The 13,652-nt window shown below is 32.7% G+C and overlaps 3 protein-coding genes across 3 annotated transcripts; all 3 read left to right on the forward strand.

Annotated features, from left to right (window-relative positions):
• Window positions 1–737: 737 nt before the first annotated feature.
• On the forward strand, window positions 738–1,613 carry LOC129322092 (lectin 5-like). The gene has a single exon (XM_054968136.1). It carries the CDS (start codon window positions 738–740, stop codon window positions 1,611–1,613), a length of 876 nt encoding a protein of 291 aa, XP_054824111.1.
• A 1,885-nt stretch (window positions 1,614–3,498) lies between these two features.
• LOC129322093 (lectin 7-like) lies at window positions 3,499–4,302 on the forward strand. Its single transcript, XM_054968137.1, has one exon. It carries the CDS (start codon window positions 3,499–3,501, stop codon window positions 4,300–4,302), a length of 804 nt encoding a protein of 267 aa, XP_054824112.1.
• A 3,465-nt stretch (window positions 4,303–7,767) lies between these two features.
• Window positions 7,768–8,580, forward strand: LOC129322097 (lectin 7-like). The gene has a single exon (XM_054968146.1). The coding sequence runs from the start codon at window positions 7,768–7,770 to the stop codon at window positions 8,578–8,580; it is 813 nt and encodes a 270-aa protein (XP_054824121.1).
• The last annotated feature ends 5,072 nt before the right edge of the window (window positions 8,581–13,652 follow it).

The following is a 13,652-nucleotide window of genomic DNA, read 5'->3' on the forward strand; positions in this document are numbered from 1 at the left end:
TTAGGACTTAGAGAGGGGTAGAATTTCAAATAAGTAGGGTAGAGAAATTAAAATTATTTGTATAGAAAATTTAAAATTATAAATAATTTATAATAAAAATATATTTGAATTTGAATCAAATCTAAGTTCATAGATTTTTCATGTATTCAAATTATATATTTGACCCAAATTTAAATTCAAATTCAAATTCCCATTAATCCAAGTCCAACATAAATTATAAATTTAAATCAATGGCAATCAAATCAACTTTAATTTAATTTGTGAAAATAAAAAATAAAAAAAATGATGCCTTATATTACAAAATATTTCATTTATTTTAAATTATAAGACACTTTTAAAATGTGAGAAGATTAATATTTTATTAAATAGATTTATTCTAATGTAACCCTTTCTCTCTTTTTACTCCTTTCTCTCATCATCCCTCTCTTCTTAATATATATTAAATGAATGGTATTTTAAAAAAATTTATTTTTATTTGGAACAAGAGATTTTGTACAAAAATATCTTATAATTTAGGGAGAAGGCTGATACTGGATTTAAATTATTCAATAGATAAAATTGAGTAATCTGAGCCATAATTAACTAGATTCCCGCTTCCAATTACGTGAATTATATAGAGTCTTCAGCCTTGTTTAATCAATTTATTCTCTATTCTGTCTATTCTTGGGTCCTGCTGAACCTACCCTGTTTATGTCAAATGCTTCCAGTCTCTTCTGTGTTCAACTAGTATGACAACCATGAACGTCCTCTCAACCCGAAATCCTTTATTTACTCTGCTCGCCATCTTCATCGTTTTCCGCTTTCCTGTGATCACCAATGCACAGTCAGATTCAGCTTCCTTCATATACCCTTCCAGTCTCATTAACCTCCAAGACATAGGCTTTTCCGGTGACGCGACGTCTTCTGGCGACACTTTACACCTCACAAGAAGAGACGAACATGGCAACCCACTCCCCCACAGAGCCGGCCGCGCCGTCTATTCCCAACCGGTGCATATCTGGGATGCCGCCACCGGTGATCTCGCGGACTTCACCACCATCTTCTGCTTCTCCGTGAACCGAAGCGATTCAGTGCTTCACGGAGATGGGTTTGCATTCTTCATGGCTCCACTCGACTCTGCCATCCCCAACAACTCTACGGGTGGGCTCCTCGGGCTTTATATCCCAGAAACTGCTATGGAAGATAACATTAATGCTTCTTCTCATTCTGAACCCCAAGTTGTGGCTGTGGAGTTTGATAGCTTCGCAAACGAATGGGATCCGAATCCGTTTTCTGAGTTCCCTCATGTAGGAATCAACGTGAACTCTGTTAGGTCGGAGACAACAGTGGGGTGGCCAATCACTTACTTTGAGCCACACAGGGCAATTGTGAGGGCTCGAGTAAGATATGATTCTGGAGAGAAAGAATTGTTGGTGATGGTGAGTTATCCTGGTAATGATAATGCTGATGCTGATGTTTGCCTCAGTCACGTAGTTGACTTGAGAAGTGTTGTGCCGGAATGGGTCATGGTTGGTTTCTCCGGTTCAACTGGTGATTTGGTTGAAGCAAATGACATTCTTTTTTGGTCATTTAAATCATCCTTGAGGAAAACCACTTTGAAGGAGGAGAATTGATTGGATAATGTCGGATCAATTTAATCAATGAAAGACGACAAAAAGATGTATAATATTAATTTGTTGCTCAAATCAAAGTTATTGTAAATCTCAAATTCAATCTCAAATTACTTAGTTTCAACCAGGATTAGTTTTTTACTGTGGAATTTCCTCTTATATTCACTCAACTCTAGATCCCTTCGATCTATTATGTGCTTCAGCTTAGTTTCTAATATCTGCTTACCTTGTTGTTGCGCCTCAAATGCTTATAACTCATCATTATATTATATTTGTTCATCACTATTCTTGCTGACCCAGTTATGAGTCAATACTATTTAATTTTGTCATGAAATTTGTAACATTCATGATTGAGATTTTTAGGAGATGTTGGTTATTAGCCGAGTTAGCAATTTTTAACTTTTTTAAGAAAACTTTATTTATAATAAAAAATTTCGCTCGTTGTTATCTATGAATTTTGTTTGCCCCAGAGGGTTCCCTGACTTTCAATTTGTGGGTCATCTTTTATTTTATTATTTCCTCTTCGCTATTCATTTCTTTTAATTAATTTTCAATTGTGTTTCTTTTTGAATCCACTTATTTAATTTTTCTGCAATGAATTTCATCGGTTCCCCTTGCTACATCAAAGTAGCAATGTTTAATTTCACGACTAGGTAGACTCAAAATATATGTGACCCGCTCAAGTAGAGGTGTTAAACCAGCAGTTTGGTAAACTCGGATCGGCATACTGGTTGGTCTCATAGACTAGGTCAAGATAGAGGCTTTGGTATATATTATTATAAATTTTTATGAACATTAGCTAATAAATTAATTTTATTAGTATCATGAAAACTTTTTATAATGTATTTTCATTTTATATAAATTTTTAAATTGATTTCTCTTAACTTAATACTCCCTTCAATCTTAAATATTGATCACCATTACGTACTTCATTAAGATTAAGAAAAATAGTTCAATTAATTAAAATTGTCACAAATTAATATTGTTTTTTCAAAAGTGCCCCCATTTAATGATTAAAATGATGCTATTAAATTAATAATATTTTTTATAAACATAAATTAATAATCTTTAATAAAGTTGAACAATATCTCTTATTTCAAAATATAAAATTAATAGCAGAGTGCGTAGTTATTGAAGGCATTATTGGAACAAAAAAAGTATTGCTTCAGACATTTAGATAAGTGACTTATAATTTGGACAATGTAAATATTTTTTCTCATGTCTTATTAGGATACTGGAGAGAGTATTAGGTAAATATACCAATTATTGAATTTTATTTTAAAAATGTAATTTTGATTATATTTTTTTAAGTTTGTTAACAAATAAATTAATTTATTATTTTTAAAAATTTTTAAATAAATTCCTCACTATTTTCCTTGCAAAATAAATATATTGTGGTGTTAGAAGAAAACGGGATCATATTATTTTCTAAATGATGATATAATTTCACGATATTTGTTGACGGCGTACAATAGTGTGTGTGAATGGCGTACAATATAATTTCACCATATGCAAAATAAGAATTCGAAGGTTGTTAACCTCGGAAATTTGTAATTCTGTTACAAATAAATTTATAGGAATGTATATTTAATTATTTATTTGACGTGCTCAACTGCTCGTAATAAGCCAGTGGACAGTGCCACATCAGGTGTCACAATGTAAAGCTCCGGCCGAGGGACGGACTAAATTAGCGTATATTGACAAGCATTTTGCCGAATGAGAAGTCAGATTTTCATTGTTTTGATCACTCTTACGGAATCCGAACCGAACCCACCATTTGGCTTCTACGCATGAACTGATATTAATCTTCATGGCTGGCCAAACTCTGTCTATATATACCTCCCACACCTCACCGTTCTTCTGCACACCTCTCAATCATAACACAACAATGGCCATCTCCAACTCCTTCTCTGCTCTCACTGTCCTTCTCGTTTCCTTCCTCGTTCTGTCTCCTCACCATGTGAACTCACTTTCCTTCAGATTCCGCTCTTTCCACTCTTATGATCACAATGTCATAACCTTCCAAGGCGATGCCTTCGCATCTCACGGCCACCTCCAACTCACCAAGACCATCCATGGCGTCCCACAACCCAACAGTGCCGGCCAAGCCTCCTATTCAGCTCCGGTTCGCCTCTGGGACGCCAAAACCGGCAAGCTCGCCGCCTTCACCACCTCCTTCTCCTTCATCGTCTCACCTTCTTCTTCTTCTTATTCCAGTCTCTTCGGAGATGGAATCTCCTTCTTCATTGCTCCCTTCAGTTCTGGCATACCTTCAAACTCAACCGGGGGATTCCTCGGACTCTTTAGTGAACCCACTGCTTTGAATTCTTACGCTAACAGAATTGTTGCCGTCGAGTTTGACACTTTCGGTAATCCTTGGGACCCAAAATCTGCTCATGTAGGAGTCGATGTAAACTCCATTGCATCGGTGAAAACAGTTTCTTGGAATGTTGAGAAAGGGTTAACGGGAATCGCTACCATAAGCTATGATCCATCTGAGAAGATCTTAAGTGTTTATGTGAGGTACCCTGAAAGCAAAGTGAAACGGAGTGAAAGTAGACTCTCAGTTAACATTGATCTGAGGACTGTTATGCCGGAATGGGTTAGAGTCGGGTTCTCCGGCGCCACCGGAGAGGTGGTTGAGCTTCACCAAATTCTTGCTTGGGATTTCATCAGTTCAGACTTTTATTGATGCGTATTGGCATTATTGGCTCTCTCAATATAAGGAGCCGGAGATTTTTAGTTGGGTGGTCAAAATAAAATAAAGTCGTGTTGAACTGTTTGGAGATTATTAATTCATTAGTTTAAGTAATATGCGAGGTCTAAATAATGCCTTTTGTGTGTATTCTTTAATTATTGATTATCGTTGAGAATGGAATTTGATTTTGTTTATGTCTTAGCCATGCTCAGACCTTTTTCAGCACAATTTATGAAGGGTTAGAAAAAGTTTGCTCTTCTAATTCTATTTATAAATTATTTTTAATATATTTTATCAGAATTAAAAACCTTTAAAATTCATTAAGCCTTTTTATAAATTTACTAATTTTATAAATTTATTTTTATTAAATATATATATATATATATACTTTAATAACATATTTTTCTTTTTCAAGATTCAATAGGGAGTAAATGGAGAAATTTGTGATGAAAATTTAATAAGATGACTTATAGATAAGACCAAAAAAATTTTCCTTTCTATCTTATAAATAAAATTAGAGGGAATATTTTTAGAAGAGGTTCAAGCATGATAAAATGATATTTAATATCGTTATGAAAATATTAATTACAGTGGATGAACATAAATACTAAAATTATTAAAAATTAAATAATGAATATTAAAAATATAAAAGATAAGTATTAAAAAATTAATTTATTTTTTTAATTCCTGTTAAGAATTATGATCCTTTTAAAAGTTCAAAATTTGACCATCTTTAACTGTTTTGAGAGTTCTTAAATATCACTGTCTTTTAATTAAACCTTTGTGTTAAAAGAAGAAGAATTACCTATAACAATATTCAAAGCGATATAATTATCAAATGGTGCCTTTTTATCCAATTTTGTATTTGATAGATGTGCTTTAGCGCTTAAATTTTAAAATTTTAAGAGTAAAATATTCTGAAATCTTTTCTATTTTACCTCAATTACATGTACTCCTTTTTTATTTTTGAACTTCCCATGATATGGATAGTTACAAAATAAAAACATACCTTTATTTTTAATATTTTATTTCTATCTATTCAACCATTAATTGACCGTTAAATGACATAAGTTTGACCAAAATATCTCCCTTTAAATATATATTATATAAAAATAATTCAAATTACCCAAAAAAATTACTGGATAATTTTTTTTTACTTTTCATTTATATTTTAAATGTTTTATTATGTAAATGTATTTATTTTGAAATTTTAAAAAAATAAATACATAAATTGGTTAAAATAATATTTATAATAACCTCAATATAATTAATTTTTTAATTTCATTAATTTTCATATAAAATTTTTAAATTATTTATTTAAATATTGAAAATCTTAATTATTTAAAGTTTTTTTTTTTTAAATTGGGAGAGTGAGGTTAGACAATTGAATCTTTAACAGAATATTCTTAACGGGGTTAAAGATTGAATTAAAGTGTACGTTTTGAAAATATAAGGGAGGACTGTATAATTTTTGTAAAATGAAAGGAAATTCATTCTATTTTACTCAAAATTTAAACCATCGGAATTGATATGGCTCTCCTGGCTGGCTAGTCATTTTACATCTATATTCTGAATTGGCGTTGGAAAGTGATGTATAATTACGTCTTACAGATATCTTAATTATTTTCTTAGCAGAAGCCAATTTCAAAAGGATTTTTTTTTTACGTATCCTTTTTAATATACCCGCATTTTAATTTGTGGTGTATATAAAAATAAGTTATATGACGTATCTTTGATTTTGAGTTTTTTTAATAAAAATATGATATGTTGGAAAATATTAGTTTTCTTCAACACGGTCAACCTTAATTACATATTGTTTGATTCGTTATTAGTAAACATTTCAATTATTTTCTTCATGAAGTAGTCACTTCAATTGGTCGTAATTCTAATTTCTGCATGCAATTGTGATTCTCTTTAATTTCCATACTTAATAAGAATTTTAAGTTTTGTGAGATTTTAGATTTAACTCTGTGGATTTAGAAAACAATTTTGGAAAAACTACCTCCAATTGGATCCAACAATACTCAAATATGACTAAGTTAGATATCCACGTGTTAAAAGAATTTGAATTTTTACTAATTTTATAAAATAGTATGCAAAGTATTGTATATATTTTTAAAGGGGGACTGTTAATTAGTGACAATACCAGATATTTTATAAGAAAAGTGATAATTAAGGGCCCCATAAGACTATTAATTACAATTTAAAACTTTGAATTATTAAAATCTCAGTAATGAATCATGGCCTTTACTTGAAATTAAAAACATATATGAATTTATAAAATTACCTTCAAGTACCGAAATTATTATTATGGGTTGAGATTATTTCAACTAAGAAAATCAGGATTCACATTTGAAAATGAAATCAATAATAGTTCTAACCCATAATGGTAATTCTAGTAGTCTCAACTCATAACACTTGGGATCCTAGTTTTTTCAATTGATAATAATGAACCATGGTCCTTATTAGAAATTAAAAACATATATGAATTTAAAAAATTGCCCTCAAGTGTTGAAATTATTATTATGGGTTAGGATTATTTTAATTGGCAAAACCAAGATCCATATTTGGAAATGAGATTAATAGTTGTTCTAACCCATAATAATAATTCTAATAGTCCCTTGGGATCTTAGTTTTTTCAATTGATAATAATTACAGTATTATATTTTCTTGATTTTTTAAGTTTATTGATAAGTATACAAATTCACAAGTAATTAGCTTCATATTTAGAAGTCACTTTGATGCATTTTCAAGTAACTATCATATATTTATTAGCGCCTTTTGAAAGTTTTGCAAGTAAATTTAAGCTTCATAATAGGAAACAACTTATTCTCAAGTGTAGATTCTAACTTTCCTAAATAAGATTAACAATATCCCAATCCATCATAGTAATTTTAATAGTGTCTTTTTCTTATTTTTCAAGTGAGAGTAATTTGGTAAACTCATATATATTTTAAATTTTAAGTAAGAATCATGATTTATTATTGGGATTTTAATAACCTGAGTGCCCCTTATTGTAATTAATGGTCCTATGGGTCCTTAATTGCCATTTTCCCTATTTTCTATGTTTGATACGTCTAGATTAGGTGGGTGGCATGCATTTGTATGCTAGTTATATCACTATATATAAATCAAAGCCAATCCGGACTAATTAACTTGTAGCTTTTAACTTCATGCGTTTGCATTGTATCGCATGTCCAAGGCCAAGCAAGTTGGGGATAAGAAACATTTAATTAATCCTGCCGCATATAATCAAAATTTAAAAAGGTTTCTGCATGAAAAGTCAGAGCTAATTCATTGTTTTGATCACCCTTCCCAAGTTCAAAACCATTTGGCTTCTCGCTATGATTTGATCTTATTTTAGCATAAATTGGCTGGCTAAAACCACCGTATATGTTTTGTACCTATATATAGCTCCATTCTATGCCCTTCGAACCCACCTCTCTCAACACAATAATCATGGCGGCAGTGATCTTCAACACCATCTCTCTCAGTCTCACCGTCCTCATTTCCCTTCTTCTGTCTCACAATGTGAACTCACTTTCCTTCGACTTCCCAACTTTCGATTCTTATAACAATGCCATCAGCTTCCAGGGTGATGCCTTTGCATCTCAGGGCTTCCTCCAGCTCACCAAGACAATCAATGGCGTCCCACAGCCCAACAGTGCCGGCCGAGCTTCATATTCAGCACCGGTTCACCTCTGGGACGCCAAAACCGGCAAGCTCGCCGCCTTCACCACTTCCTTCTCCTTCATGCTCTCACCTTCTTCTTCTTCTTATCCCAGTCTCTTCGGAGATGGAATCTCCTTCTTCATTGCCCCCTTCAATTCTCACATCCCTTCAAACTCCAGTGGTGGATTTCTCGGACTATTCAGTGAACCCACTGCTTTGAATTCCTACGCTAACAGAATTGTTGCTGTTGAATTTGACACTTTCGGGAATCCTTGGGACCCAACATCATCTGGTCATATAGGAATCGATGTGAACTCCATTGCCTCTGTGAAAACAGTATCCTGGAATGCTGAGAAAGGGTTAACGGGAATTGCCACTATAAGCTATGACCCAGACGTGAAAAGTTTAAATGTTTATGTGAGGTACCCTACGGAAAGCAAAGTGAATAGGACTAGCAGTAGTACTAGCCTCATGTTTGTGGTTGATCTCAGGACTCTTCTGCCTGAATGGGTTAGGGTTGGCTTCTCTGGCGCCACTGGCCACTTGGTTGAGCTTCACAAAATTCTTTCTTGGGATTTCGTCAGTTCGAACTTTTATTAACTAAAACATTACAGCACTAGCTAGGAATTTGTGATACTCATCATGTGCTGTTGGAGCTCAAAATAACATGATGATTCTTCAAGTGGTTTGAGGGTTAATTTGTTTAATGTGATTATGTTTGTACTTGTATTGATTAGTTTCTGATTTCTTGATTTCGAATAACTCTAAAGCCTCTATGTATGCTTGCATCTCTGATTATCAATAACAGTTTGTTTTTCAGTGTGCTTTTTCCCCCGGTTAAATAGGTGAGACTTAATACCCCCTATTGTTAGTGTTAGGCATAATAATAATACATTTTTATTTTCAAGAAAAATATTAATTTTTTATTTTTTGTCCTACTTGAAGTTTTTTTTCCTTTTTTTTATTAATATTATTGTTATCACGTTTTGATAAATTAAACTTATCTCTTCTTCACAATCTTTATATATGTAAAGGAAATAAAATACAACTTAACTGAATAACTTGATATATCAATTATATATAAAAACTTATTTGCATTTCATTTTTTTTTTTGATAGCACAAGGAATATAGATTCCTTTGGCAGTAGAGATTATCTTTCCCAAAGTATGGAAGGCAAATGATATACCTTTTCTAACTAAATTACTACATATATGAGGACAGAAATTAGAACTCCCAATAATTTGTTTAAGTAATAAAAAGCCTTACCACTCAGATAATTTTAGTTGGCTCTATTTGCATTTCTTTGTAAGGTTATTGTAGTACTTGGTAATTAAAACATAGAAAATTTACAAGTTATTCACCAGGAGTTTTGGACTTAATTAGGTGGCATGCATATACATTTGGACAATTGATCGATGTTAACACAAAAAAAAAAAAAAAAATTCCTAGAGATTCTATGGCCTCTACCGATTCACTATTGGTAATTGAATTTGGCTTACATTGGAGTTTGTCTAATGCTCTTGTTTCAGATATTTCGTCCTAATATACGTGTGCATACATGCATACATATATCTGTGCGTGCGTGAGATACATTTGGATGAGATATATGTATGTACGTGTTTGTGTGTGTGTGTGTGTGTGTGTGTGTAAGCTGGAAATTTGATGCAAAAATTTGAACATTTTTTTAAGATAAATAAGGTGAGGATGGATTAAGGTGGCGGTTTATTTGGTAGTGTTTGCTATGACCGTCAAATAGTTATTCATTAGTATATTAACAAAAGATAATGTTGAGTCACTGGAATTGAAGAAGATGATGAAATTCCTTATTTCACAACCAAATTAGCATTATCGTAGGCAATAAACTCAGAATTTTGGACATTAATGGACACTTTTCAATCATTGTTAATTGAATCCAAGGTGACTATATTAATTCTAATTTTGTAGACCCCAAAAATGTGAAGATAAATCAGGCAAAAAAAAAAAGATATGAAGATAAAGTTAGAAAGACGAGTCAATCAAATCAAAAGCATTCACCTCAGCACAATATCAGCCCAACGTAATCTCCACTCCCAAGACGTATTCTTAACTAGATGCTCTTCAATAATTAATTTTTGCATAACATTTAAGAAAATATTAATTCTTTCATTTTAGAAAACCAGAATCTTTCTGTGCAGATTATTAACAGTTGAAGAAGATAGATTTCTAAGGAGGCTAAATTGTTTTTCTTTGCAGATTCATTCTGCATAATCAATATATTAGGGTGGAAGAGAAGGAGATTTTGTGGTGGAGAAAAGATCATCTTGAAGGGTTTCATTCAATGTGTGGACTTCTTGCAAAATGTGATAGTCAAGTACAAGATTCTGTCATGAGATTATTATATTTTTTTTAGTTAAATGGTAATATAGACCTTGAACTATAAGCTCAAGAGCGATTTGAACTCTAAACTTGTTGTTGGTGCATTTGGACCTCTAACAATCATATTTAGAACAATTTCCCCCTACTGTCAATGTAGAGCAAACATATGCAGCGGGGCACTAGGCCCCAAATGTGTACTCTCCTCATCTAACCTCTCCTCTCCCTCTCCCTCTCCCTCTCTCTCTCATCACTTGTTGCTTTTCCAAGTACTACATTGCATAATATGGAAAAAATAAAGTTGTAATACCTGTAGTGTTCTCGTGACGGTGGGATCTACAATGAATGTTAGCTAACACCCCCACTGCTTGAAAAATAATGGACAAGAGTTCTATATGTCTATTGAACTCATCGATGATCCACGTATCCTTGTCTCTATTGTGAACCATTGGCTCTAGCTTGACAAGTTAGGGGAGACAGGTTTGAACTAATCGGTCATCATTCTTCTCAAGAAGCTTGACTTGGATAGGGTTCCCATCATTGTCCAGAATCTGTGTTCCAGTGAATATTAGCAGAGAAAGCCTCTTGCTGGGCATTAGCTAATATCCCATATTGATAACTCTCGAGAAGTCTTATAAAGAAGATGAATATATAATTAATGACTTACAACTTGTTTAAACAAATGTTTTAAAGCAAAGAAAAGGTTCTACATGTTCTTCACTATATCCATTTCTCCAATTATCCTGTCAAGCATGTGGAACTAATTATCAGAGTGAGAGAGTAATAACAAGCTTTTTCAAACTAAATGAATTAAAATGAAGGTGCACATATGAAGCAAACGAAGGCCAAGTGGTCTCATGTGCTTGTCTCTATCGTTGTCTAGGTTAGGATCAGAATCATCAAATAAGAATCGTTTGGTTTGCCATTTTCAAGAATGATTTGGCAGATACCCGCCACTGCTTGAATGGAGTGAGAAACAGATATAAAGAGAGAGCGAGAGAGTGGAAGAGGAGAATACACATATAAGCCACTTGAAAACTAATGGATGTTTGCTCTACATTGATGGTAGGGGAAATTGCTCTAAATATGATTGTTTAGGGATCAAAATGTATAAAAAATGAGTGTAGAGTTTAAATAGCTCTTGGACCTATAGCTCAAGGTTCATGTTGCCATTTAACCCATTTTTCTTAATCAATATAAAGTTTATTATACCCTAGATTTGTAGACCCAATAATAAGCCTTGAATGCTTGTGTTGTGTTACTTTATATTTCTGGTATAAGCCTTTTGGAGTACTAGCATTTGACAAACAGGGGGGGTGTCCTCACAAATTGGTTGTTTCTTTATTGAGTTCAAATAGCCTTATTCTCTTTGTCCTGTTCAATAGGTTTGAGGGGTTTGGAGATGCTTTCTAATTTAATAACTTTCATTGAAAGTATAGAAAGTGCATGAGATATAGAAAGTACTGGTGTTATGGGATTTTCATGGAAGGACATAAAGAAAAACTATCCTCAAACAAAATGCTGGAATATGAAAATTCTGTAATGTATTATAGAATGAAAATCATACAGGAAATGCTTGTATTGCAAACCATGATGAAGAAAACAAAAGTTGACCATAATATCCAAAAAAGGATATCAAACAGACAAACAACAACCAATATAGTTCGTGGCTTAAGTACAGTTTAATTCTGTTCAAAATATAAGTGAAATAATAGATCATAAATTCTAGCTAGGAAAGAAAAAACGATAAATCATATCATGAAAAAAAATTTTATTGCAATTAAGTTTATTTAAACATATATTACCTGTTAACATATCCTTGAGACATTAAGGGCAGGGAGATGTGTTTGCTCTGAAGTTTTGAGAACAACAGTATTGCCAACTTCCTATCAGTGTTGAGAAGAGGGAAATTCTAAAGAATAATTTGAATTGCTATTCCAATGGGTTGTGTAATAACCCATAAATTTAAAAAAAAAAATTAGATATATTATTGTATTTAAAATTATAATTATATTAATTTTGGGATAATTATGACGAGGAAGAGTGTTGGTTCAGTAGAAATGTGCATATAGCAAACTCTGATGAGGTCAAAAGAGTTTTTTTATTTCCTGCATTTTTTTCTTCATGAATTTACCAAATTGCCCTCCTTTCAAAATATGAATTACCTCTTCCCTTCTTCGATCATTCCAGACGTGAGAGAGCGACAGAGGTGCTCTGTTTTTTCCCTTTGTTCTTTCGTTATTCCTCTGGGTCTTCACGTCCTGTTCCATTTCTGCCACCTCTGACCACCATCCTTCAACACGCCATCGATGGGAGTAGGAACTCTTCTTGCCGCTACTGTGACATCACTGAGATCTCTTTGTTCTCTCCTGCTCTGTGTTTTCCGTGAACCACTGTATTGTGGCAAAAATCGTGAGTTCTTCTCTTCCTTATTCATCCATAAGTTTCGTCTTCTTCTCTGCTTCAGGAACTGTAGCAGAAGAATCAGACATTTCTCTCCACTTATTTATCTACTCTGTTGTTGCTGTGTAGCGTGAAGCTTTGAGCTGTTCTTCAGTTTGAAATTCTGTGTGTGTGTGGATGTGTTAGAAATTTAAAGCTGTGCGTATGAATAACTAATGGTTGAAGCTGCAATTTTTATATTGTTTTCCTGGAAATCTGCTGCTGGCCGTGCCATGTAGGGAAAAAGGTATGGAGATTAAGCTATATATTTATATTAAATTTGATATAATATATATATATATATATATTTGGATTTATTTGAAATGAGTAGCTTTCATCTTTTGTTCTTTCTCTTGATTGATCTGTGAGTGTGAGGTATAATGTAACGGAAATTGCAAGTGTTTTTTTTTTTTTTAAGGCTTGCTGCTGTCCGTGATTGTTGAGGGAAGGGAAGAATGGAATTAAACTGAAATTTATGTATTAAAAGTATGAATTATGATAAGCATGGTCAGAGTGTTTGAGTCAACTAAATTTTGTTTGAATTGAATGATGTTAAAAAAAAAATTGGTTTGGATGAGTTTGAGATAGGAGGACAAAAAAAACTTGGACATGAAATTTGGAGGTTAGTGCCTATAAGATGTTTGTTAAAATGCTTGTGAGAGGGAATTGTTTGATTGTGCATTTACTAAAATTTCATTAAATTCCATGGAAGACATAATCGGTGAGGATGTTATGATCTTGTAAATTTAACTTGAAAATGGTAAAAGAAGGTGTTTAAGTGGGTATTTTTCTATAATTTTGTTGGACCTCGCAATAAACATGAATTGGCCTGAGTATTGCTCATTTGTGAATTTGAATCAAATATTACGGAGAAATT

Source organism: Prosopis cineraria, unplaced genomic scaffold (assembly GCF_029017545.1).
Source record: "Prosopis cineraria cultivar Desert tree isolate PC_DT_omini unplaced genomic scaffold, ASM2901754v1 PC10, whole genome shotgun sequence".
Classification (NCBI taxonomy): Eukaryota; Viridiplantae; Streptophyta; class Magnoliopsida; order Fabales; family Fabaceae; genus Prosopis; species Prosopis cineraria.